Genomic DNA, 27,520 nt, shown 5'->3' with positions numbered 1-27,520 from the left:
CACCGTCACAAAATTTCTTTTTCAAATATTGGTCAGGGCTTGATAAGGCCTTAAGCTATTTGAAATATGGGTCCCTTTGTAAGTCTGGATGTTATATGTCAGTGTCAAATATAATTTCGGATACAGTAGAGAAGGGGTTCACAACCGGTGGTACGTGTACCACTGGTGGGTACGCAAGAGAAAAATAGGTCGTACGCAAAGAAAAAGTATTTTTAGCTATTAAATTAAAAAATGTCGTGAAGAAAAAGAAAAATTGATAGACATTTCCTCTGATAGATTTCGAACTCAAGATTTCAAAAATAATACACTTGTTAACTTAAACAGCTAAGTATATTTGAACTGAAAAATAACTTTAAAGTCATTTCAAATAAAGCTGTTAATTTTTTATTCCCTTTTTGCACAAACTATTAGTGTGAAAAGTATTTTCTTCCATGTTATATTTAAAAATTAAATGCAGAAAAAAATTAAAAGTGGATCCTAATTTCCTGATGAAACTAAGTGAAATAAAACCAGACACAAATTTGTCTCTCTTAAACAGACTCAAATGTCGCACTAAATTTTAGAATTAAAGTATTATAACTGAAATTTTGATAATAAAAATGGTAACACATTTTGAATCTAATATATTTTTATGTATGCATATTTAATACAAATAACCAATAGGGTGTGCAAATTGCAAAATATATTTATTTTTAATATTTCTATTGAGAAATTGAAAAATAATCATTGTAAAATGTAGCGGTGGTCCTTAAGTTTTTCAGTTTTTATTTAGATGGTATGCGTTAGTCGAAAGGTTGAGAACCGCTGCAGTCGAGGGTTTTTTTTTTGGGGGGGGGAGGGCTAATCTACAGCTTGTGCAGCTTATACGTAAATCCTGCACTGGTATTGCTGTATATAAGGTAACCCAATAGTCAAAATCGTATGATTTAAGAAATTTATTTGACCTTGTGTTCTGTGTGTATGGGCGACAGAAGAATTGTCCATGGTCTGACCACTACTGAATGTGACGGTTTATTACTTCATTTTCTTCAGAAGTTAAGAGTAATTGATGAAATACGGAGCGATTTTCTAGCCTGCATTTGAGTTCATAAAATCCGCTGCTTACTTTTTCCTTAAGTAATGCTCCGTAACTGGTCAGTGATACTCCAAGAAGAAGAAATATGTTATAATCGGATCCGGGCATCACCGCTTACCTTGTTTCGAAGGAAGACTGTACTATAGTTGACTTGATCAGTTCATGTAATTTGAAATTCTTAAGAATTTTTTGACATTCTTTTCCATTTAAAATTAATAATTCTTTAATTGCGGTATCTGTTTCATTTTTAATATTTCATCGTTCGTAATAATATCTTCAAAAGAATAGGCAAAAGGCTATTTTTATATGTTGTTTTTATAGGTTTTACTTTTTTATTTATTTCCTCCATTCGGATAAAGAAAAGTTTAAAAAACAACAAAATGCTAGAAAGTTCGGAAAATTTCAGACTTTATTTAAATAAATTCGTTCACATTCGTTCTCTTTCTAAATGGATTTAACGAGCTCCGTTGTTAAAATATCTGAGAAAATCTTTTCCGTTTCACATTTAGCTTTGAATCAGAACGCATCTAAAAATAAACACGAACAGTGCGTTGTGAAAATGAAAAAGAGGTTGCCTTATTCTCTTCTTTCCCCTTTTAGACCGTTTCATAACATTCAGATGCTAAGCTGATGGAAAGAAGACTAGCACTTGCTCTGTCGCATGGCAGACTGTTGTCATAGTAACAGCAGTCAAGGTCATCTATGTTTACTTCCTGAGACTTTTATTCATTCACTTTATAGATTTTCTTCAGACTGGCTGCGATAATGCCGACAAAATTGCGCGAGTGCTTTATTTATATACTTGATTATAAATTTCTGGAGATGATACAGAAAAATAAGAGAAAATGAAACAGTTCTTTCTATTGTTATTCATAAACTAGAAGCGCTATATTAACTCAACCAGAATAAAAATCTTAATAATAAAAGATGCAATTGGTAAATGAAATACCATATTTTAAATTTATTTTGAAATGTTTAATCAATCTCTTCTCTTATTGTGGTTGATCTCTTATGTTGGTGTTAATCTTTTTCTGTCTGGAATTTTAATTGTTTCTTTTGATGTGAAAACAACTATTATTTCATTTTTTACTTTTCGTTTGTTAATTCTTTTCACTTTATTCTTTTCACTTGTACAAGTTGAAAAAAAATTATTTATATATTATCATGCTAGATAAATAATCTAGTAACTATTTATCAGAAAGAGAAGTTTGCAACAGTGGTAGATGATTCTTGGAAAAGAAATGTCTTAATAATGGCATTACTAATGTGATGAAATGTTTTTCCAATTCTTATTTATGGATAGGCTTGCCAGACGTCCCGGCTTTCAGACAAAATCCCGGTGTCCCGGCCGGTTTACTTCCCGTCCCGGTAAAAATTAAATTTGATTTTATAGATGACCAAAAAATCTAAAAATAATTAACTGTTAAGTATTATTTAGGATAATTACTTTGTCAGTTATCTCTGTACTGTATGAAGGGTGAAAACTATAGAAGAGTGATGATCTGCCGATAAATAATATTGTCATCGTATTGTCTTGTCTCGCCAATCGTGACCATCTGCGATGGGAGAGGCTTTCCGGACTTGGCGTTAGCCGCTTGCGATAGAGATAAGTCAGTCCCTTTCGGTGGTGTCTGTTGTGTTAGTGGTCTGGTCTGCACAGTTATTGCCGAAATATCGCCCTATGCGCGATTTGTCCGGCTCATGAAAAATAAAGCCCAGTGGGCACTTGACATTAAGACTTCGTGACAGTTTGATAAAGGTCTGAGGTGGTAATGTGTCGCAAAGTCTTCGAGAAGCAAGAGCAACGAGAAGTGCAAGATTCAGGAGCTGAGAGGATACTGTGTTGTATGTTTGTGTTGTTGCACAAATAACAGAAACACATCAGACAAGTGTTGTGTTAGTGAGCTAGCGCTGTTTTATTTATGCTTTAAGTTAAAATTTATGCGTTCTCTGTTAAAATGCCAAAACGATCGTATAAATTCACAGGGGATTTACAGAATGAATTTCCTTTTTTGAAGAAGGTATGTATTGGCAATCAAGATCAAGACGATAGAGTTAAATGTTGACATTGTAATTCTGAGTTTTCTGTTGCTCACGGTGGTCGGTCCGATATAAAAGATTATTTGCAATCGAGATCAACATGTGCTTCCAGCTCATCAAAACTGACCAGTTTTCTCAAGACTGCGCGTTCTAATGAACTTAGCAGCGAAAGAGGCGACCTTTGCTTACCACACAGCAAACCACAGCCCAAGTTTCAATTCGAATTCTTGTTCATCAAAGCTAATTTCGAAGTTTTTTAACCTAAATTCTCAGTCGGTAAAACTAAATTTGCGGCAATAGTTTTAAATCCCATAGCTCTTTTAGTTCAAGAAGAGCTTAAAGAAGACTTGACCAAGTCAAACTACGTATCTGTAAGTATGAATGCATCAAACAGAAAGGATATAAAACTTGTGCCAATTGTTGTGCGCTACTTTAATCCTAATTCAGGTGTGCAAGTAAAGCTGTTAGATTTCAAATCTGTGGCGGGGAAAACATTTGAAATTCTTACAAATTACGCATGCTCTGTCTTGCTGCGAAACGAGTTGGACAACAAAGTAGTGGGCTATTGTGTAGATAACTGCAACACTAACTTCGGTGGTTTGAAAAGAGCAGGGAACAACAATGTTTTCTATCGACCCAAGAATAGCCTAGGACGGGAAATCAGTAGAATCAGATACACATTGTGCACAACTGTGTGCAAACTGCATTAGATAGTCTCCCAATCGATATTAAGGCCTTACTGGTGAAGATTTATATATACTTCCACATATACACAGTTCGTATAACTGAACTAAAAGAATTTTATGAATATGCCGAGATGCAGTACCGTAAACTCATTCAATACGGGAACGCCCAGTTTCTGTCAATGATGCCCGAGCTGGAAAGAATTTTACAGATTTTTGGAGGTCTGAAAGCGTTTTTTAGACCAAGAAATGTGCACATTAACAATAAAAAACTTGACTAGAATAGAAGAGAAACACGCTAATGTGACAATCAAAATCGTAAAAAACAACCTTATATTTAGCGTAGGTATAATGAAACACTCAATCGATTTCGAGGGCAGCTAAAGGTCCCTCCTCATCAGGAGAAAGAAATACATAGAAAGAAGAAAATAGGAATCACAGAAACACGTGGTGCTTATCTGCACTGCACGTGGTTATAATTTCAACTTTTCAAAGACATCTAAACCTTCAATTCCTCAAATCATCGGCCCTATAGAGAAAGCCTTTAAATTCTCCAAAATTTCCGAAACGCAGAAGGATACAATCCGCCACCTAATTACTCATAACGTTAATTTTAACAATAAATCTTTGGGTTCTAATCTTAGCAAAAAGGAAAATGAGATCTTACGTGAAATTCATTCTGATACTAATATCATTATCTCTAAAGCTGATAAGGGCGGACAGATCGTTGTTATGGACAAACACACATATATTACTGGAGTCTCTAAATTGATAAATGAAGGCCCATACTGCTCGATCCCTAAAGATCCTTCAACTTCGGACCTCATGAAAGTAAAAAGTGCTATTAAATCTTCTCACATTCTGCCAACTCAGTTGAAGAAATCACTTATTCCGCCTATTACTAATTGCGCTAGACTTTATGCTCTTCCAAAAGTCCACAAAACCGGTATTCCTTTTCGACCAATTGTTTCCAACATAGGCACTGCTTCATATCCTTTGGCCAAATATTTAGTTTCCAGATTTTCTCCTCTACTTGATAACAATATTCACACTGTAAAAAATTCTGTTGAAGTCATTGATAAACTTAAAAATATTTCCCCACTTCGTTCCATTATGGTTTCATTTGATGTCAAATCATTGTTTACTAATGTTCCGGTCGAAGGAGCACTAAATTGTCTTGAAACTAGGCTTCGGGAATTTCACTTCACACATACTGAAATTAATGAGTTGGTTTCGCTTACTAAAGTTTCTCTAAGTCAAACCCACTTTGTTTTCCAAAATGCATATTTTCGTCAAGTTGAAGGATTGGCTATGGGTAATCCTCTCAGTCCGGTACTTGCTGACATTTATATGCACTATTTTGAGATGAAATTATTTGATAAATTATCTTTTCGTCTTTGGATTCGGTATGTTGACGACACTTTCGCACTTTTTGACGGTTATAAAGAGGATTTATCCGAGATTCTATCTATTATGAATTCAATTGATCCAGCCATCCAATTCACTCTTGAAATTGAATCCAACAATTCCCTCCCCTTCCTCGATATTCTTATAATCCGCAATGAAACCGATTTTAGCACCACTGTGTACCGTAAACCCTTTGCAGTTTGTTTACCACCCCATGCCAAGTCATGCCACCCTGTTAAGCAAAAAATGGCTTCTTTTTACTATTATGTTTTCCGCGCGCTAAAAGTTTGTTCCTCTGAATCTTTGCTTACCAATGAACTTAATTATTTGAGAGCAGTTGCGATTGACCGTGGATTTTCTCCCGTGATTATTGATAAAGCCGTCAAAAAATTTTCAGATTCCCATCAAAGAAGACATTCCACTGTTAGAAATAATATCAATGACCTTGTCGTGCTTCCATTTTATCCTTCTGTTAGCTATAAAATTGCACGGATTCTCCAGAAATTCAATTTTCAAGTCGGTTTCTCCCCTATTAATAAAATTCACCCTTCGATTCTAAAAGATTGCGTTTCTGTCTTGAATTCTTGGGGAATTTATAGTATATCATGTCAGTGTGGTTTAAGATATATTGGCCAAACAAAAAGAGCGTTGAAATTTCGTATCAAGGAACATGAATCTTATGTCAAAAAAGGGGAAATTAACAAGTCTTCAATAGCGTATCATAGCTGGACTTTTAACCATAATTTTGATTTTGGGTCTGCAAAAATCATCCAAAAGGCTTCTTCCATAGGCGAATTGGATTTTCTTGAGGCTTTTCACATTCACAAAGATTTAAAAAGTTTAGTTAATGATTTGAAGTCCAATCCAGTCCTTCCTAATGCCTTTAAAATTCTACTGTCTTAATTCAATTATTTTTGCCGATAGATGGCGTTACCTCCTCGCACTTGGTACTACCAGAGGGTATAAAAATCCGTACAGTGGTTGCTTTCCATTATTTGAAGTTCAGATTTTGAGCGTAATGTGCATTTGCCCTCGCTCCCTATTTTAACTTCGCTAATATTTCTTTATGCTTGATCAGACAGCCTGGCTCAGTAAAAGTAGGCGGCCAGTGCAACTCTGATTAAAAATCTAGTTATAACCACGTGCAGTGCAGATAAGCACCACGTGTTTCTGTGATTCCTATTTTCTTCTTTCTATGTATTTCTTTCTCCTGATGAGGAGGGACCTTTAGCTGCCCTCGAAATCGATTGAGTGTTTCATTATACCTACGCTAAATATAAGGTTGTTTTTTACGATTTTGAATAAAAAACTTGTTTACTGATTTAACGGGCGAATTGTACTTGCGGTTTGTCCATGGACATCTTGCACTCTTTGACAAGGCCAGCTTGCACTCTTTGACAAGGCCAGCTTGCACTCTTTGACAAGGCCAGCTTGCACTCTTTGACATCCTGGTAATGGGAAAAGATAATACTACAGCTTTTGAGGTTGCTGAAGCTCATAAAGCTCTCAAAAGAAACCTGACAGAAAGAAACGCCCAAACTTTATTCCTGTGGGCGAAAAGAACATCTACAGGAATCTAGACGAGCAAGTCCGTAACAGTGGGAAAGAAGAATTTGATGGCCTTTATAAAAGATGCATTGCATACTTGGACCTCTCGGAGAATAGTTTTGGAAATGCTGAACAGTTTTCTTGGGTCAATCTCACCAAAATAAATGCTGTTAATTGGAAAACGCCGAAACTTCTGCTTAAATGATTAACAGCGGTCATCTGTTCTTGATGTACCCGATATGCAAATAAACACTGATCAACTGTTTGATGAAGTTGTGCTTGCTAAGTAGTATTTGCAGTCAAATTGGGAACAGTGGAAGCAAGAACAGTCTACCAGAGATGTGATTACTTCAAGTGAAGAAAAATGGCTCAGGCTGTTTGATCACTTCAAGGAGAATCATATGGTAGTCCCCAATCTGATCAAGATTGTTGAGTATGTCTTCTGCTTACCTGGGACGTCAGCACCAGTTGAGAAAGTATTTTCTTTAATGAACAATGCATGGACTAATGATAGGGTTTTGATAAAGGAATCTATGGTTAAAGGCTTGATGACATGTAAAAGTAATATCGTATTAGCTTGTGAAGATTTTTACAAGATTAAAACCAAAAAAAGATTTTCTAAAAAAACGTCCTAGCCAATGAAAAGTACATGTAAATATTGTTCAATTTTTTATTTCTCATTTAAAGTGTTTTTTCTTACTTAAGTAACTTATAAATATTAGTATGTAAGGAATAAAATGTTTAAATTTATATGCTTGTGCCATTTATTATTACTTATGGTCTAGGTTCCTATTAAGTAACCATTTATTCATAACATTGAGAATCAACGACCCTCTAAAACACTCCAAAAACCTGCTAAGGGTGTGGACCCTTGAATACCCGCGATGCCGGGGGGCATTCCGGTGTTCCGGTTGAACATTTCTGAAATCTGGCAAGCCTATTTATGGGAAAAATATATTGCCAGCTGAGTTTGGCTTCTACCTTATTAATAAAAAAAACTTGAAAATGGTCTTTATGTTTATAAAAAGTGATGTTAACGTAAAATAGTTCTGCTTTATGCGGTACAGCATATTTACCAGTCAATCTAGCTGGAATGCTTTGAGCTGCTTGAGTAATAAAACATATAGGTTTTAAGAACTAAGTTAAAGCAATTAAGCTTAATTTAGAAAACTTGCCCAGAAATGCATTCTGGGAAGATTAACTATTGTATAAACCTTGATGTTATTAACGTAATTGAGAACACATTTGTAGTGTGTATTATAAATTTAAGTCATAGAATAATTCTAACTAGGTGAAATCACTAAATAAAAGTACCAAAAAATGGGAGGGTTTATTCTAAAATTTTTCTTGATTTCAACCTAAGATGATGGGGCATAAATTGAAGCAAAAATATGTTGGAAACGTATTGTAAATATATTAGATGCTATTTCAAGAATTCCTATTATTCCTTTTCAGTGTTAAATTATTGAAGATCTTTTAAGAAATTTATATATTGAGAATTATTTAATGGAAATTTTAGTGTTAATATACTTACTTCAAAGGAAAATTTACTGCTGTAAAAACAAATAGACTAGTTGCTTGTTTAGTTTCTCTTTTATTTGTGAAATACCCTTAAGATCTCTCTTAATAATTACACTCTAATCACATTTAAAGTCTTTTTTATAACAATGCTCCAATTGATGCACATTTTTCTCTACATTCATAATTTTTCTCATCTCGTCATATATCTCTTTTTTGTGTAATTATTAGTATTAGAATTTTGTTGCAATGCTGGGTTTCGCTCAGTATCAAGTAGATAAAACCATTTAACACTCGTTCTTCAACCTGAACTTGATTCCAGTGGTCGAATAAGTTATGAGCAATAAAGCTTTTGTATTTTCCTTCTGTATTATCAAAAATTTTTCATGTAGCTGTCTCTCCTGAGACAGATAACTTTTGCTGTAGTAAATAACATTAAAATGTTAGTCTTCTGTGCCTAAGAAATTGGAGACAGAGTAATGACTCATCACCCCTTTTAATCTTGATGCTTAAGAAACTCAAAGCATCAAAGAAATATAAACTGAAGCTGTTTAGACTGCATATCGTAGCTATATAAGCTTAAGCAATAGTCTGTCTAGGCACAGAATAAAAAGGAATTCATTATTGGGCAAGTAATTTCTTCATAATTGACTCAGAAAATGTTAGAAGGTTAAAAAGTGATTATGTAAGAACTAAATTCAAGTGAAACATGCTATTATATCATATCAATTACAGGATTATTGTTGACAGCAAACATGAAGTTGAAGACTGCTTTGGTTGCAACACTATCTCGATACACACGGGACATCTCATTCGTTCATTAGCATTTGGGTTATCTACCTATGGTTATGGCCTACGTTCCTCTCCACCATTCTGGTCTCGTCTCAGTTCTTCCAAAGATTTGGTACTTGCTACAGGTCATGTGAATGGGCGTATCAGAACATGGGATGTCTTGACAGGTGATTTTATTTATTTTTTTTAATTCTGAATTTAAAAATTCTTTCACAGTTTTGCAAAACAAAAAATCAGACTGAATCAATCTATAGATGTTTAATTTAAGGTAATAATTTTAAAAAATTGTAAATTAAAATTTGAATCTTAATTTGCAATAGTTCCTAAACTCTCCAATTTAATTTGTTTATTTCCCTTTCCATTTAAAAATAGTAACTGTTGATAATAAATCTATCTAAACTGTGTCATTTCAAAATTAATTCACGTGATATGATTCGTATGTAACTTGGTGGAGATAATTTTACAAACTGGAACTCAAAACAAGCAATGAAACAGAAGAGAAAATACATTTAACACAACTTTCATCTTGAAAACATTGCATTTTGCTTCACTATTGCCGCTACTTCATTCTACTTGTTATTGTGTCATATTATTTCCAGTCACTCAAGCATTCATAACAAAATATCCATTAATGGATGTAAATGTAATTTAATATAAAGTTATCAGTTTATTGTATAAAAATGTCTCTTTTCCTTTCCCTCTCTCTTCTTTTTTGGTATATATTTGTGTGTGCGATTTGTTATGTAGTAAACTTTTTTCTCTTTAGGTAAATTAATTCTGGAACTTATGGACCATAATGATATGGTATCTCATTTGAACTTCAGTCCTATTGGTAATCTAGTCCTTGTATCAGCATCTTACGATGGTACCTTAAAAGTATGGGATCTACATGAAGATGGAAATATGTTTCAAACTCTTAAAATGAACAACAAGCCCATTTATTCATGCTGTTGGTCTCCTGATGCTAAAACATTATTATCAGTTGGAATGTGTAAATTAGTGAGTTTTAAATTTTATTTTCCAACTTCAAGTTTCTGTTGATATTAATTTCAGTTGCTGTCAAAAATCTGATAATGTCTTCAAACTTTCAAAATCAGTGCTAAATATTTTTAGTTTGGATTTCATATGTAAGAATTATTGCATATTTTTTCAGTTTTTAGGATGATGATTCTGAATGTACTATGTTAGGAAATATTAATTTATGAAAAATATATAAATGACTCTAATGTTTATTTCAATATATGCAATCAATTTGCTTTGTAGTTAAAATTTGTTATATTTAATGCATCATTAGATATATTAATTAGGGCTAGATTACTGAATGGATGTAATTAGTATACATGTATAATTTGAATCATTTTAAAACTCATCTTAATTATAGTTTTGAAACTTTTTGCATTTTAAAATATGTTGTTAAAGATTATTTAATTTTCATCAAAACAAAAGAATAAATGCAGTTAGGGGGTATAAAGAAAATGAATCAGTACTACACAGTGCTTATTTGCAGTTTACATTTAATATATTTTAAGTTAAAATTTCACCCCAAACTTCAACAAGAGAAAACTATATTTTTCTAATAAAATGAGTTTATGGAAACTAAACTTATACATACACTATGTTTCTGAAAACTGCTATACCATAAAGGAATTATACAAACTAAACCAAATTTACGGGAAATGTTAAGTGAGATAAAACATGCAGATGATTAGAGATAACAAAGTGATTGCGCATGCGTGGAATGAGAACTAGTCGTTTGTTCCATATATATAAAGAACTGTAAAGTTGTGTTGAAATTTGTGTATCGTCCTCTGTCTGTGGTGAACATTTAGTTAGTGGTCATGCTGCGGGTGCCATACCAGTAACTAACAGAACTTGAATTAGGCCACATCGTCGGTAGTCGAGAAGGTTGACTTTCAAGTAGTTACAGCCGGCATGCACCATAATGCCACAACAGTGATGCATGTTTGAAAGAAATGGACAAAGGAGAACCAAACGAGTCGAAATCCTGGCAGTGGAGCACGCAATAGCATAATGGCATGGGATGACACACACGTCATTTGCATGGATGTGATGGATCATACAGATACTCGTGTGTTAGCACAGCATTGGAGCATGACTACAGGTGTTACGTTGTTCAGCTCCACGGTTTGTCGCTGTCTGCTGCAGCATAAACTGTGTGAAAGAGTTTCTGTACGCCAGATTTCCCTGTCGCTGAATGACAGATGCCTCTAAATTCAATGGTCATGGCAACACAGTGCGTGGCCATGCCCTGTGGCAATAAGTTGTCTTCTCCAATGAATCTCACTTTAATCTGGAGTACAGTGTTGAAAGAGTATGCGTCAGATGTTACAGAGGGAAACATCTGCCCTTACAGTGCATTATCTAGCATCATATCATACAGATCCCTGGCATATTGGTGTGGTGAGCTGGTGAATATAATTGTCAATTCCATCTAGTGCAGATTGCAGGCAACCTCAATAGCGATCACTACATAAGAGAAGTTGTGGAGGCAGAGGTCCTCTGCATTCTTCGACACATTCTAGGTGCTGTATTTCAGTGGGATAAAGCTCATGCACATGTTTATCAGACTGCACAAACCTTTTTTACACAATAGGTTTTGCTTTTTCCATGTCCTGCTTATTCCCCAGATAAGTCACCCACTGAGCGTGTCTGGTAGCTCATCAGTTAGCAACTTGCTTGTACAGCTGGTGGAGCACACACTAAAGATTAAACTTTGGCATCAAGTCGAAACCATACGAAATGTCATTTCCCTAGATTACATTTAAAACATGTATGATTTAGTGCCACAATGTGTACAGGCTCTCACTGCTCAGCATGGCGGACACACAAAATACTGATTTCCTACATTAGGTCTTTTTTTTTTTTTTTTTTTTGTAAATTTGATTTTTGTACCATTATCAGTAGTAATATGTGGAATTCATTGTAATCCTAAGTATCACAGTTAGTTTGCTAAAACTGTAAATTGTATTCCTAGATATTTATTAATTTGATGGTTAATAATTTCTAATTTTTCAAATATTATCTTCTACACGAATAGAAATTTTTGATGAAATTTTGTTATGAAACATAGGTGTATGTGTGGGATATGAAGACATTAAAAGTGAGAGCCAAACTTCAAGGACATCATCATGACGTTGTAGCCTGTGCCTTTTCTCCTGATAGTTGCCTTATTGCCTCAGCATCGTGGGACACACGTGTCATTTTATGGGATTCTCACTCTGGTCAAATGCTCAAATATTTTGGGTAATATGAATTTCATACAAATACTTGTACAGTTATTGTGGTCAGTCCTTACTGCAGTATTTCTGGCATCCTAGGCAGTTAATGCAGTTTTGCATCATGGAAACTAAGCATATTAATCATTTAAAGCAAAATAAATCTTTATTTAATTGATGCTTTTAAGAACAATTTAGCTGGTACCCTCTGAAGAGTGCATCAAAGGTGAATGCCCATGTACCTGGGCTTCAGCCTAGTCCTGATTGTAATATAGTAATAGCTGAACATTTTTACTTGATATTTTTAACTTGTTATTCCTCTGATAATAATTTTGGATGAAAGATTAGTGGTTGTTTATTTTAATACTAGTTTGTAAACCTGTATAAATGATTATCACTACTATTTTATTCCATTTCTCCAAAAACATTTTTTAACTTTATTCACTAGCTGCGGTTCTTTTCATTCTTCATTTTCTTCCACCTTTTTTATTTAGATTTAGAAAATAAAATGAGATCAGAATAGTTTATGAAACATGGATAAAAGTACAAATTTTTAAAAACAAAAGTATTTTATGAGCTATACATAAACACAGCTGATTACCATATATTCTGCCATATAATATGCACTTTTAATACAGAATCTAAAATCAAAATTTACAGATGCACATAATACGCCATATATAAAAATTATACATTTAAAAATAAGGGGACACAGAAACTAGATTTCTATTTAAACAAAATGATACACTTTATGAACTTAAAAGTTTTCATTATCGGTTAATTTTCTTTATGTAAAGCATATTAATTATTTTGCTTTCATTTTTCTTTCACTCACATGTGGAGCTTTTGGCAGCATCAAACATCCTTACTGCAGCACGATTTCCATTTTCTTTTGCAAAAAACCAACACTGTGTTTGTTTTGTTTGGCAGAAGCTATATTTACTATAAAAGGAATACTTGATCAGCTGTATTTCATCTAAAGCAAATGCGATTTACTAAAGCCTTTACTTCAAAAGACAGCAGAAAGAGAAAACACCTAACTCCTAATTCTGAGAATTAATTCAGGTCGGAAGTGCATTGTTATCCCTTTTATGTCCCCTTTTTCAGAAACCCTAGAATAATATTCTTCTATACGCTTGCATTGAATATAACCTATGCTTTTTGCAGAATAATTTAATCCCTCGAGCATTCCCCCACCCAATCACATATTGTTCCTCTTATTGCTTGTCAATTTAATATAACATTGTGAAAAGCGTGGAGAAAATCTTTGATTGAATGACTTCAAAAGAGAAGACCATCACATATGTATCTTTCAGGTTTTTTCATAAAGAAAAGGGTGCATGTTATTCTGCAAACATATTTAGAAATTAAAAAATTTACTTTGAAATTATATGTGAGTGTTATACATTGGTGTGCATTATAAGCTAGAATGTACAGTATATTGTTTATGGCAAGCTTAACTGTTTTCAGCAAATAGCTTTCAATCTTTTTTGGAAAAAAAAAAAAAAAAAAAAACTGAAAGCTTTCAAATTTTATATTATGCCCCAAAAGAAGCATTTTTTTTAACATTTTGTGTATTACCTTTATTTATTAAATATCATGGTCTTTGCACATAAACCATAAAATTCAATTCAACAGCATTATCGCAAAATGATTTTAAAATGAACATATCTTTAGAATTTCTAATACACAGTCTTGCAGGCTGGAGATAAAAATGTTTTTTTCATGCAGTGTTGTCATTGCTTGCTTTGAAATCGTCGAGTTTCTTAATCAAAAACTCATAAATGCTTTATAAAATATGAAATGCATAATAAAACAAATTCCAAATTCAAGATGCCGATATTCAGGTGGAGATGTATGTTATTCAAAATTGGATGTTTTGAGGTACCATTCTTTTATCACAATGAGAGAAACATGCATGCATTTATGCAGATTCTTCATTATTTAATTTCTTTAAATATAATACAGGGTGATAATATTTGGTGGCTACAATTTGAAAAGTGAAACAGTCATTTAAGGTTTCCTGCACAAAATGCCAAAACAAAATTAATATAACTTCTGGGTCACTTGGAGCTAAAAAGGGGGGGGGAATGTAAATAATTAATTATTAATTAAGTTAATGCTTGTCTAACTCCTAGATGCTACCATTATCAAAAACAGTGCTAGCTGGCTTGAATTGAGTCTATGTAAAATCATTGAGTCCTACTTAGTTCATTTAATTGTGCATTTACACAATAGATACATCTGTGAAAAATATATGTTAAAAAAAAAAAAAAAAAAAAAAAATATCTGATTTCCCCAGCACATGACCAGTAGCAGCAAGCTTTAGGTAAACTATAATTTCCAGATAATTTTGTAAATAAAATCTATTTTCTTTTTAAACTTTAATTATTAACACTCATTTATTTATATTCAGTTCATCCATATAATGGGCTGTAATAATTGTATGTGCTCATTGTAATAATTGTATATACATCAGCTCTTATGCTTTGATTTGTAAATGTTGCACTGATTGTATTCTAACATCTAGTCATACAGTGTTTCTGATTCACATATCAATGGCATAATGATCACAAAATTTTTAAAAGCACCATATCTATATAATTCCTGAGAGTGTTAAGTGTTGCCATACATTTCTTTTTATATTCACTGTATTATTTATATTTTTTATATTATTTCTTAAAAATTATATGTGGTTATAAAACTTGGTAGCAGCGTACTTTTATTTGAAAAATGATTCAGCACAAAAGTGAAACGAATGCAGAATTAAGGATTGAGGCTAATTAAGTGCTTCATAACAAGAACTTGTCTTCATAATAACCTTATTTTTGAGACATTTAGCGTAATTCCAAGAATTTGTTGAACGCCTTTATAAGCATTAAACTTGTAACATGTAAACTTCGATAGCTATCTATTTTAAATTCCAATTTTGAGAATTATTATATAATATGCATTTTTACAAGTCTTTTCAGAGCTTCTATAAAATATCACTTCTGGTTTATTATCAGTTTTATTCCATATCAAATATGTTGTACCTATTAACCTGTCTTAAATACTAAAACTGAAAAGCTTTGGATTGTATTTTATTACAGTTTTTTATTAAAAACTGTTAATGGGCTTCAAGTGAAATACCACCACTTCTTGTCCATTAAAAATTGTTATGAGCTTCCTGTAAAATACAACTTCTTGTTGTCAGTTTTATCGAAAATCTTTATATGAAAACAGAAAACTTAAACATGGAAAATGGAAATTTTTGGAAGTTTGATGTAATAGTTATTATGGACGAAAAAATTATCACATACATACAGATACAAAAGCAGACATATTGTTTATAGTATAAGTTCATTTATCTGAAGATTTTTTAATATATTATTTTTATAAAAAGTGTAAAAGTTTTTAATATTAGCTGTTAATGTTATATAATAAATTTTTAACATTATATTTGAGAGTATGTTTTTGCTATATTTTTTCCATGCTTATTTAATGCAGTCACCTTCATCCTTCACCTCATCTCATCTTTGCATGTGGAGATAATGGAACATGGATTAGAGATGTTTCTTTTTCATCTGATGGAGCTCATATTGCTACCATTGCTGATGATGGGTATTTTTGTTTCTTATTTCTTATTACAGCAATCTTTATTTATCCTTACAATAGTTATCAATCTATTTTTCTTTCACTTGGGCTGTGTGATTGTTAGAATTTCTCAACTTGTGATGCCTTAAAAATAAAAAAAGGACCCAGCAGCTCTATAATTTGTTTTAATAGATTTTTGTATTTACATTTTTCCATATTTAACCAGTTAAAATTAATTTAGGGTTTAGAATTTGCTATTGCAAAAAAGATGGTGAAGATCATTTGCTATTTCAAAAAAATATGTATTTTAAGAATTCAAGGTAGCAAACATTAATTATTGGACACTTTGTAAATCCATTTTTGAGAAAATAATAATGAGATATAATTTTCTAGGTATGTCTTACTGAGATAATTTGCAGTTTATAATTTGAAAGGACCATTTGTTTTGATCAATCAAATGCTGACTAAATGGAGGGGCATAATCTTTGGTACATGTCCATTGCCTGCAGTCTTATTAAAAGATAGATAAACTGAAGATTGAAAATGAGATATATCAGACTTAGTACTTAAATGTATAACTTATACTTTTGCTAAAAATCTACAAAAGTATAAGTTGCGTACTATAAAGTAGATAAATAAATAAATATTGAAATTAAAAAAAAAATTTTTTTTTTTCTTTTTCATACTATAAAAAAGACTGAAATGAAATATACCATAATTTTAGTGAAATTAAAACTTAAATAACAGGAAATTAATGATTCAAAAAATTTAATGATAATTTAACATGGTGTAAATTCATGTCATGTCTCTGCCCCTGCGAAAAGAAAAAGAAAAGAAAGGAAAAGAGATTCGGGTTAGTTGCATTGATATAGAATAAATTACATAAATTCACCAAAGCATCAAAAAAATTTGTAAACTTCAATTATAAATTTGCATTTTTGTATGCATTTAATATGAATCTTTAAACAGTACATTTAAATTATGAACCTTTAAATGTATGGGTACAAAACAAAATATATGTGCACTGCTTTCTGTCTGCTTAGCTTCAAAATAATGCATTCTTATAGTTTTTCATTATTTCTAGGTACTTAAGGTTTTGGGACATAGCTTCCGAAGAAAATCCTGAAGCTGTTGCTGTAATTGAAAATTCATTATGCTGTAGTTATGCTCCATCTGGTCGCATTCTTGCCGTAGGGTGAGTGGTTTTTTTTTTAAATTATATGTTCCTAAATTAACATCAGAATATTGTTAACGGATGTTTGTTTGGCTTGCATGCTTTCATGATCAGTGAGTGAGCAGCCTGCATCTCTGTAAATATACAGCTTCACTTTTCAGTTTTTCCCATTAGATAAATATTGAATTTTTCATTTTTTTCATAAACATATTTATATTTCAAAATAAAAATAATTATATTAATTTGCAACTAAATATAGATCAAGCTGGAAGATGACTTGAAAATGAATTTGTTTCCAATAATTTAAAGTATTTTTTGTATCAGAAATTGAATTCATTTCGTCTTTATTTTATTACTAAATTATTATAGAAAAAAGGCAGTAGCACAGCTTCATCTGTGTAACTAATTAATTAAATTTTTATTTGAAATTATATTGATTTCTATTTCTTTCATTTTATGAAGAATTTCATCTGTAATTAAATCTAAATATTCATGAACACATAAGCATATGTGATTTTCAAAAACTTGTGTGACTAGTTATCTCTTAGATAAGTAATTCAAGTTTGAAACTGATTCAAATAAAGTAGGTTTTCAGATTGTGATGGTTTTGATTATGTATACATTTTATTAAATATACAAAATTAAATTTTTGAACCAGCCAACAGGGATAAAATGTGCTTCAGCACAAAAAGTATTTTTCAGAAATAATTAGTTAAAAATAAAAGTTCTATATTATCTTATGAACAGTGTTACCAAACGTATTGTTGCGTTCTATGGGTTTGTGGATTTAGAGTGATTGATGACAACATTTGATGAAGAATCAAAAATGCAGTTTATTACACAAGAGACTTCCAAAGACACATTTACAGCCATCGAAAAACTACGATAAACATGCTGAAACAATTAGCAACGCAGGCTTCAGGCTACAATGGTGAAGACAGCTTCACGGTAAAGCATTAAAGTACAGCTCCAGACACCTCTCTTCGGTCCCTCTCAAGGTAATCTCTGAACACAAAGCACTACTACTGAACTCAAGATTCACTTTGCCCGCTTTCATGTAGGGTAAATATAGCTTTATCTAACCTTTCAAGAACATCTCCGAGGAAAACTACTAAGAATGTGTTCTAGAATGTTCTCTCTCTGTCTATGGTAAATAGCCAATTTTGTCACCAAATGGGTGATTTCACATCAAATATGGCAATCCTGCCTTTCTTGCAGCAGCTCGGCATTTTGCAACAATATAATTAACTTCAAGTTTTTAATTCAGACTTAGACTGTATTTGGTTGGCCTCAGACAAGTGTGAATACAATTTGAAAGGCAGGTTTGTGTTTTAACAGATACTTTTTACAATCAAAGGAACAGGAAGATGTAAATATGAATTACAAATTCCCATTACTGGATAAGCTAAATTGCAAGTATTTTTATATGACGAAATTAATTTTTCATATGCTCTTTGAAATTATTATTATGTGAATTTTTTCTCTTTGGGAAAAGGGTTTTTTAAGTCTTGAAATTTGGTTCTGCCATAGACAGTCTTTGCATATTACTGAAACTTTTTTTTCTTGTCATTTTTTTAATTAAGAAAATTTTAATAGGGTAAATTACAGGTTACCATTTAGAAGTTGTAAAACATTTTTATTTCCTTATGTGACGTAAAGTAAGTATTGTAATCACGAAAATTTTTGCGTATCATATTCCAACGAAAATATCTATTCTCACCGCTATTGAATACAATTTAACAATGCTTATGCGTGACGTCTGTATGTGAGAACAGAATAAAGGACTCTTTTTTTTTTTTTTTTTTTTTTTTTTCATATTGGGTTGCAAAAAAAGGATTTAAAATGGATTCAGAGGAAATTCTTTTGTTATGTCTGTACATATGTATGTATGTATGTTCTTAAAATGGTCTCTGAAAATTATAACATTAAATAAAAATGAAAATTTTCTACTCAGTAGACTTGTATAGTACTCAATACATTCATAATATAAATTAAACAATAATATAGAACATATACTTAAAAAAAATCACTTATAACAAGGTTTGACAATATTTTTGCCACATCTAGTTTTTAATTCAAAATCAGTTTCTTTAAAGTCCCTGTTCCTTTTAACATTTTCAGATTTATGATGAATGTTCCTTTTATCAGAAACAATTGGCATGAAATTTCGTTCAAGTTCTTTGGCTCTAAATAAAATGTTTGGATTAGTAATCTCTAAAGGGTATAACCGTTGGACAGGGCATATCAGTTCTCCTACTTCTGTTTTTACTTTCACTGCTCTCACATGATTGTTCTTTCCAGGAAATACCTCTGTAACTATACCCAAAGGCCAGAATATTCGTTTTTTGTTATCACATTCAACCAGAACAACTTCACCGACACTTACCTGTTTCAGACTGTTCTTATTGAAATTCTGCTGAATCAAAAGACCTAAATCTTCTTCTTAACTCTTGCTGTAACTTTTGTTGATACCGGTATCTTTTGATCAAATTAATACTGTTCAAGTTATCTAAGTCTGGTATTTCTATTGTCTTATTATATTGAAGAAACATGGAAGGTGTTAATGACATTAAATCTTGTGCATGTTTGGATTGCTCTAGCCATTCTGGTCCCTCCCACCATTTCAATGTAAGGAGAAATATTGTATAACAACCTCTGGATGGGAGGTCTACCAGATTATGACTGCCAGAAATATGTTTACATGAGTCCACTGAAGTGATACTTCGAAATTATTTAACTCTATTTCTAACGAAAGTACTCCAATTATCTTCATTCTTAATCCAAAACAAAGAGGTTGAAGAATCTGTCCAACATGTGGTTGGGATTTCTGACAAATTCATTTCTCTTCTAATATAAGATATAATGCATGCTTCTACACAACAGGCTAATAATTCCAATCTGGGAATTGTTGCTTTCATCAAGGGGGCAACTCTGCTCTTAGCATGAATTAAATGAACTTTTACTTCATCACTGTTTTCTTTACGAAGAAATACAACTGCTCTGTAAGCAGATTTAGTAGCATCTGCAAAAGTGTGAAGAATTAATCCATCTCACGAACTATCAAAATAAACGTATCTTGGAATTTTAACTTCCAATAATAAATGAAGATCTTCCGTTCACAGTGAGAAACTTTTACAAACACTTTCGAGACATACCTCATCCTAGCTTAATTTAAGAGTCCAGCTTTCTTGGGCCCACCAGCGGCCGAGCGGTAAAGTCACTGAACACTGGTAGTTTGGTCCGAGGTTTGAATCCCACGAACGGGCTGGCTGCATGGGGGTTTTCGTGGTTTTCCTCGTATGTAACGTGTATATGAGTCAGTTTCCCTTAGAAAGTCCTCCACGAAGGCATCCCTCTCCTTAGGCAGATAGCCCTAGTGTGCTTTGCCATAATTAAATACACCACACCACCAGCTTTCTTGTATTAGCATCTTCATGCATATAGTTAGTGGGCACAACATTCCAATGGGATCAAAATACTGTTGACAGCTGAAAGAATATTTCTTGTTACAGGTTCTATCTCAAAGGAAACATTTTCTAAGTTACAAAAAAGAACATCTTTATTTCTGTCCCACAATAATCCAAGAATGGGAGATTCCTTTTCCTTTTTATCTCCTGTTAAAGAAGTATATTCCTATCTGCATAAGTCAAAACATGCTGAAGCTAGAATTTGTTTAGCCTCATGTAGAAATTGCAATAATTCCTTTTCATCAGATACCGATATTACACAGTTATCCACATAAAAGGCATTTTTAACTTATGCACAGTTTCTGGAAAATCATCACAGCATTCCTCCAAATGAAAATTGATGACTGCAGCTAAGAGGAATGGACTGCATGTGAGTCCAAAGACTACCCTTTTATGATGATAAATTTTCAATTTTCTTTTCTCAAAATTCTCCCACCATAAAATCTTGGATCTTCTTTCACAACAGAAACTTGTAAGAAGGCCTCTCTTATGTCAGAAATGATGCCAATCGATCTTTCCCGAAATCTTAGTAGTAGTGGAAAGATTTTCTGTAAGAGGTTTGGTCCTTTCTCTAGAACATCATTGAGAGATGGAGAATGACCGGATCTACAAGAGGCATCGAAAACAGGTCAAATGCTTGTGGTGGACTTTTTCTTGAAAATGCCTCGGTGGGGTAAATAATGGCATGGGATTTTATTTTCTTCCTCAGGTGGTATTTTATCAATAATATTATCTGCTAACCATTCCTGGAAAACAGCATCATAATCTGCATATCTGCCTTTCTTAACAAGTTTTTCCCCAGTTGATGCTCACCTGCACTTTGCAACCAATTTATTTTCCTTCAAAATCTCCTGTTCTTCTAACAAAGGCAGCTGCACGATGTAACGATCTTCTTTATCACTTTTCACTGTTCGCTGGAACTGTTGCATAACTAATTAATATGTCTCTTCTTTAGATTTTATTTCAACATGATCTCTGATGCCTAGAGTATCCAAGCTCCACAGATCAGTAATTGATGCATTTTTTTATCAGTAGAGAGGTGATTAAGTTTCCAGAGGTGCTAACAGGATTCTCATCAAAAATTTTTCCCATAATCAGCCAACCAAAAAAAAGCATTTCATATGCAACTAAGCCACACTTAAGATAATGAGTTTTCCCCATAAACAAATGACCATAAAAATCAGCTCCAAACAAATATCTCGATATCAGGGAAATTTCTCCATAATCATTAAGCCATATCTTCTTTTCCTTTAATTCTTTTTCCCATGATTCTCCTTGCTTTAATTGTGAAATTTTTCCACAAATAATAGACTGAGCTAGAGCTTCTATCTTACAGGAAAATGTATTGTTTAAGGATTCCATGTCAAGTTCATACTGAAGATGTTCCTTCATCTCTGTCTGTAATTCTCCAAAAAGTGTGTGAATCAAAAATCTGTTACCATTTGGTTCCATACCCATCTCTTCTACAGTTGTCTTCAATATGTATGAATGTTGGGAACCACTATCGATGAGTACCCATACTTGTTTTTCTTTATTTCCTGATTTCAGTCTAACCTGTAATGTTTGAAGTAAGACTTCACCAGAGTAACAATGGTTTGACAGGCTTTTATCGCTTGGTTTTGATTCTGGCAGAATTATTAATTAATTTGTTAGTTTTCAGCTCTGGACACATTAAAACCGAATGTCTTTTTCCACAAAGAATACGTTTAATATTTGTCTTGCAAAATTTTGATCGATGCCTGGTTCTTAAACATATAAAGCAGACTTTCTTATCCTTTAAGATATCTTGTTTCTGTTGGAAATTCAGAGTTTGAGCTTTAAAACAATCTCTGCTCTCATATGCCTTTTCACAAAATACACAAGCTACATTTTGTTTTCTCTTTTCGAAAACTCCTGAAAATAAATCTGCAGCTGTAGGTTGATTAAAAGCTTTAGTCATCTTTAACTTTAGTCTTCTTTCTCATCTTTTTTCATATTTAATTGAAAATCCAGATTTCGCTAAGACAACGCGCTCCTCTCCTTCTACTTCTGCTTTCATAAACAGTAATATTTTTTTACCTTTTCACTGTATGGATTCTCCACTGACTGATCCAGTGTATTAACTGTTTTATTTTGCAACCACACCCTAAAAATGTCCTCTGGTATACTAGATTCAATGAGAGGGAAAAGTATGGCAGAATATTTATCTGAAGTCAAACCAATGGATTCCAGAGCTCTCAAATAGGATTCCAGTTTATCATACAGTCTAGCAGTGTCTAATTTTTGGTTATTGCCTGTAGCATTTTTTACAACTAACTAACAGCTCTCGCATGTAGAACTCAATTAGTAATTCATCTTGACCAAAACAAGATTTTAGGCATTCTACCACTTTAATATAATTTTCGCCTGTTGGCAGATAACTGTTAACAATATCATGAGCTCTCATGTCCTCAAATATACATTGTACTAAATACTGAAACTTATCCTCATTTACTGTATTTTCATCTTCATGAATTCTTTGGAACTGATTCCAAAAAGCAAGCCAGTCCTTAATTTCACCAGTAAATTCAATTAATTTCACCAGTAAATTCAATAAAGAGTTCAATCTTGGTAATTTCAGTTTCTTTTTAACCTGAATGGGAGTGGAACAAAGTAACAGATTACATTGATCCTTTAAAGTTCTATTTATAAAAGTGTCTACTTTAACTGTAATACTATCCACCTTCTCACTGTATTCTTCAATAATCAAATACTTGCACTCATATTTCTCTGAATGAGAATCTGCAACTAATAGATCACTTATTTCAGAATCGAAACTAATAGCTGAGCTGAATAGAAAGCTGAGTATATATCCTTTTTTTAACTAGCAAAATTTGGTCGAATTTCTACCTCATTAGGTTTTTCTTGATTTAATAAATCACTCAAGGCATTTAAAGTTTTATTAAAATTGGCTGGCGAGTGATTCTTTCCTAATAATTTCATGCTTAAAAGTTTAACGGTATGTACCTTAAAAAATCCAGTGAGATTACGTCCTGGTTGTCACCACTAATGTTGTGTTGAGTCTGCCTGAATATTATTTCATTCAATCGTTCTTGCCTTTAAATTGAATCTGACTCCATTCTATAACACTTGAAAAGAAATATTTTAAATAAACAATTACATTTTCTTGCATAAGAAAGCCAAACCTTATTTGCTTACACAATGAAATCAAAACATTATTCTAATCTTTCTTACTGTTGCCAAACTACAAAAACAAAACTCTGTCTAAAAATAAAAGAAAAGAATGGCTGTTGAATATTGTTAACAAATATAAATCATGGAGCTCACAACATACGTATCTTGCATAACCTAAAAACAAGTAGCCTCAGAACATTGAAATTTTGTGTATAGGACTGCTATAACGTATAGTTGTGCTCCTCTCTTTTTGTTGCAATCGCCTGCACCTAAAGTATGTAAATATATATATATTGTTGCGTGCGTACGGGTTCGTTATGAAATGAATGCACAAGTCCGATGAAAAATGAATAAAAATTTATTATTATTACAACAAAAATGCTTAAATTTTCTCAAATTATCATGCAGTATTACAATATCTCACAGTAGTTATCTTTTAACTACTCAAATGTACAATAGAACGTAATTCAAAACAGCTAAAGAACGCTAATCCGCGAATTCGCTATAATCAACAACAGCAGTTTTCTAAACAACAACAAACTAAGCAACTACTACAAACTGAGATGTTTTCCTCCTTTTATAAGCTTTTAAAATCACGCGCTAGAATTTTCCAGTACTTTCTCGAAATCAAAAAGAGATATTTATTCATTTAATGCACGCGCTCTTGTATTTTTAATTTTCCTGCTTAGCTTTCTTTTAATATTCGTCACGCGCTGCATTGCGCGAGAAATAAAACCATTTAATTTATAATTGAACTAACATTAGCTTTTTAAATACCAAATTCGTAACAATATGTAATGTATATCCACTCTGTTACTCAGCTTCGTGAGCTCAGTTTTTTTTAATTCTTATATGTTGGTAAATTGTGCAATTTTGGCTTTACAATTTATTCAGGTATGTTGTTCTTATCTTCCAGTTAAGGTTTTTATGCCTTTAGTTAATCTGTATGCAATAGTTGTAGAATTATCAACAGTGTAAATATTGTTTAAGCCTAATTATTATTATTATTATTTTTAACCATAGCAGCTATGTTTGTTTACATTTGCAACTTAACATAAGGAAGTAGAAGTAGGAGTAGGAAACATAAGGAAGTTAAGGAGAGAATTAAGTCAGTTTCTGCACCTTCAGTGTATTTTTGCCGAATGGGACCACAAGTAAATTTTCAGTTTTGTGCTCCAAAAAGTGTGCCTTCTTGTCCGCTGGCCGAATTGCTTGTTTTTGCATAAAAACTCTAATTTTAATTGTTTTATAACTGGGTGTTTTATATTTTTCTATTTTTTAATGAAGGCATTTTTAAGTTTTATGTATTTCGCCTTGGAACGAAGTGAGAACTGAATTAAATGAATGAGAAATATATCTCTAATGAGATTCTAGGAAATAAGTTTTAATAAAATGCAGCAAAAAATGCATATAATTTAATAGTCCGTACAAGGAAGTCATGTGGTGCACATTTTTTATTTTGTATGTCTTTATGAGTAGGTGTCACATGATCAAAATTATCATTCTGACAGCCTTATTTCCTTTATTTGTTTAAGCAGTGGCCTCAAACGCGTTGATGGGTGCTGAATGCACTATCTGAAAACAGCTGATGGACCAGATTTTTTTTTAGCAATTGAAAATTTTTACCAACAAAATAAAAAGGTCTTTCAACTAAATTTTAGATTTTCCTTACTAAGTGTTATGAAATATGCATAGGTAATTATAATAATAATAATGTAAAGGACAAAAGTTCAAATTTATTTTCTCTCTGAAATCTATTGTCTGATACCTGCAAGATATTTTTGTTGGTTACACTTTATAGTTAAAACTATTGACAGCTAAATATGAATATTTTAGACTGGCATTTATTTAAAATAAATTTAATATGTTTAAGTACTTACTTAAATTTAAATTTAAAATAAAACAAATTATGAAAATTTTCCAAGTGGGACAGTACATGGAAATAAGTAATGACAACCTAGCCTCTTTCTCTCATTAATTAAATTTTTCTTTGATGCATTAGTGAAAATACATATGTTTGTATGTAAATGAAAAATTTGTTTGTTCTGGAGAAAACAGGGTATACTGGGAAAATACTTGAAGTTATTCTCATTTCAGATTGTAGGTATTCATCATTCATTTGAACTCTTTTCTTATTCATTTTCGGTGTGAAAAAAAGCTGTTCATATGTATTCCCAAACAAAGTGTTTATTCTTCATACAAAGATTTATAACTGAGCGTGCTTATTTTTTGACAAGTAGAAATAAAATTTAATAAATCTTTTATTTTCAAATATTTGAATAAGATTTATATCTCATTATAACTAGATTAATTTATAGATTTTTACATTAGAAGTGTTTGTTTTCAGTCTTGATGAAAATAATGTAAATTTGGATTTCAAATAATTAAACTCTTGAAATCTTTGCTAATCTATGCAGAATTGAAATGTATTCACAGGCCTCATAAAATTGCTTTGAAGCTGCCACTTTGAGACTACTGTCTTTAAAGATCGATATATTATTTAGCTGTGAAATCTTTTTGAATAACTTTGTATATGTGTGCATAGTGCCAGCTTTTCCAATTTCTTATCACTTGTGTATTTAAATTTTTAGCCTTTACTAAGGAAAACTGCTAAAAATATTTCCCAGTAATAAATAAAATTGATCAAATTAATGAAACTTTAATTCCAAATTCCATTCACCATTTTTAGCACTATTTTTCTTATTAATTTTATTTGATCTGAATTCTCTTAATCTACTGTAGACATCTAGAACTTTTTATGAAGATTCTAGCAATGTTTAATCTAGTAATATCATTAATTTTTTTTACATCAATAAAAGGCGAATTACTACATTTATCTATGCACTAGTGTGTGCATTAATTATTAATTTATCTTAATCATATTAAAAAGTTCTATGATAAATAAAAGCTTTCCTTCCTGCTTCACGATTTTCTCAGTATAAAAGTGTAAGAAAATTACAAAATAAAATCAGCCAAAGAGCCTAAAATTTAGAATATTTAATTAAATATTGTTATATTCTGCATCAGAATCATCAGTAAAATTTCAAGAATTTGAATCATGCATGATAAAGTGAGTTTAAATCAGTTTTGCATTCTGAAATAATATCACCACACAGTGTGAAATTCTGCTGAGAATAATGCAGCCCGAATCAAGATGGGATGAAAAAAGACATTATTCTAATTTACTTAATATAGTTTCTTTTTCCTGAATTTTTAGAAATGTTTTTCTGTAATTTTTTTTTTTTTTTTTTTGTGTTTGTGTGTGTGTGTTCAGAGACAGAGATATATAATGCAGTTAAGTGTTTAGTACCTTAACATTAACACACGGGAATTGACTTTCTAATGTAATATACACACAAACTGTACCTAAAAGCTCTGACCTTTCATTTTTACTTCCTTGTATGAAGTAAAGGAATATTGTAAACATGAAAAATTTCTTTTGTCATATTTCAACAAAAGTACAGTCAAAAGTCGTTAATCCGCACTCGTCGGGACTTCGGATTATCGATTTTTCTGGATTATAGATCATAAGTTTAAATCTGGTAAGATGGCATGCAGAAATTATAAAATTAAAAATATGAAACCGTAATTTATGAAATAAAGAATTATGATCTAAAGGGTATCAAAATTAAAAAAAAAAAAAAAAAAAAAAAGCTTAATATTTTTTTTGTTTACTTTATTAAACATTTCTTTCAATGTAAGTTGTTTAAGTTGCTTCGTTTTATGTGATAATACTTTCTCTTTAATGCTATAAACAGACATAATTTCTTGTTCAATTACAAAGCTCTGCTGTTCAAGTCCTATAATTGCTGTGTCGAGAATACCGATTAATTTGTCAATCGAAATTTTTT

General features: G+C 31.9%; 1 protein-coding gene across 4 annotated transcripts in view; it reads left to right on the top strand.

Annotated features, from left to right (window-relative positions):
- Nucleotides 1-27,520, top strand: part of LOC118198250 (WD repeat and SOCS box-containing protein 1-like) — a 60,603-nt gene that overhangs the window by 18,601 nt on the left and 14,482 nt on the right. For 3 of the 4 annotated variants that reach the window (XR_004759727.2, XM_035369886.2, XM_035369884.2), the window contains 5 exons: nt 9,007-9,230; nt 9,830-10,062; nt 12,155-12,327; nt 15,789-15,902; nt 16,960-17,070. Coding sequence is in view for 3 of the 4 variants with exons in the window: in XM_035369886.2 (XP_035225777.1) it covers nt 9,007-9,230; nt 9,830-10,062; nt 12,155-12,327; nt 15,789-15,902; nt 16,960-17,070 (855 nt within the window). In the remaining variant the exon portion in view is untranslated. The remainder of the gene's footprint in view (nt 1-9,006; nt 9,231-9,829; nt 10,063-12,154; nt 12,328-15,788; nt 15,903-16,959; nt 17,071-27,520) is intronic. The other variant, XM_035369885.2, reaches the window with a different exon arrangement.

Source organism: Stegodyphus dumicola, chromosome 7 (genome assembly GCF_044657685.1).
Source record: "Stegodyphus dumicola isolate Sdum_Otavi_A_Nest chromosome 7, ASM4465768v1".
NCBI lineage: Eukaryota > Metazoa > Arthropoda > Arachnida > Araneae > Eresidae > Stegodyphus > Stegodyphus dumicola.
The sequence above is the reverse complement of the archived record's forward strand: the minus strand, read 5'-3'. Positions and strand labels throughout refer to the sequence as shown.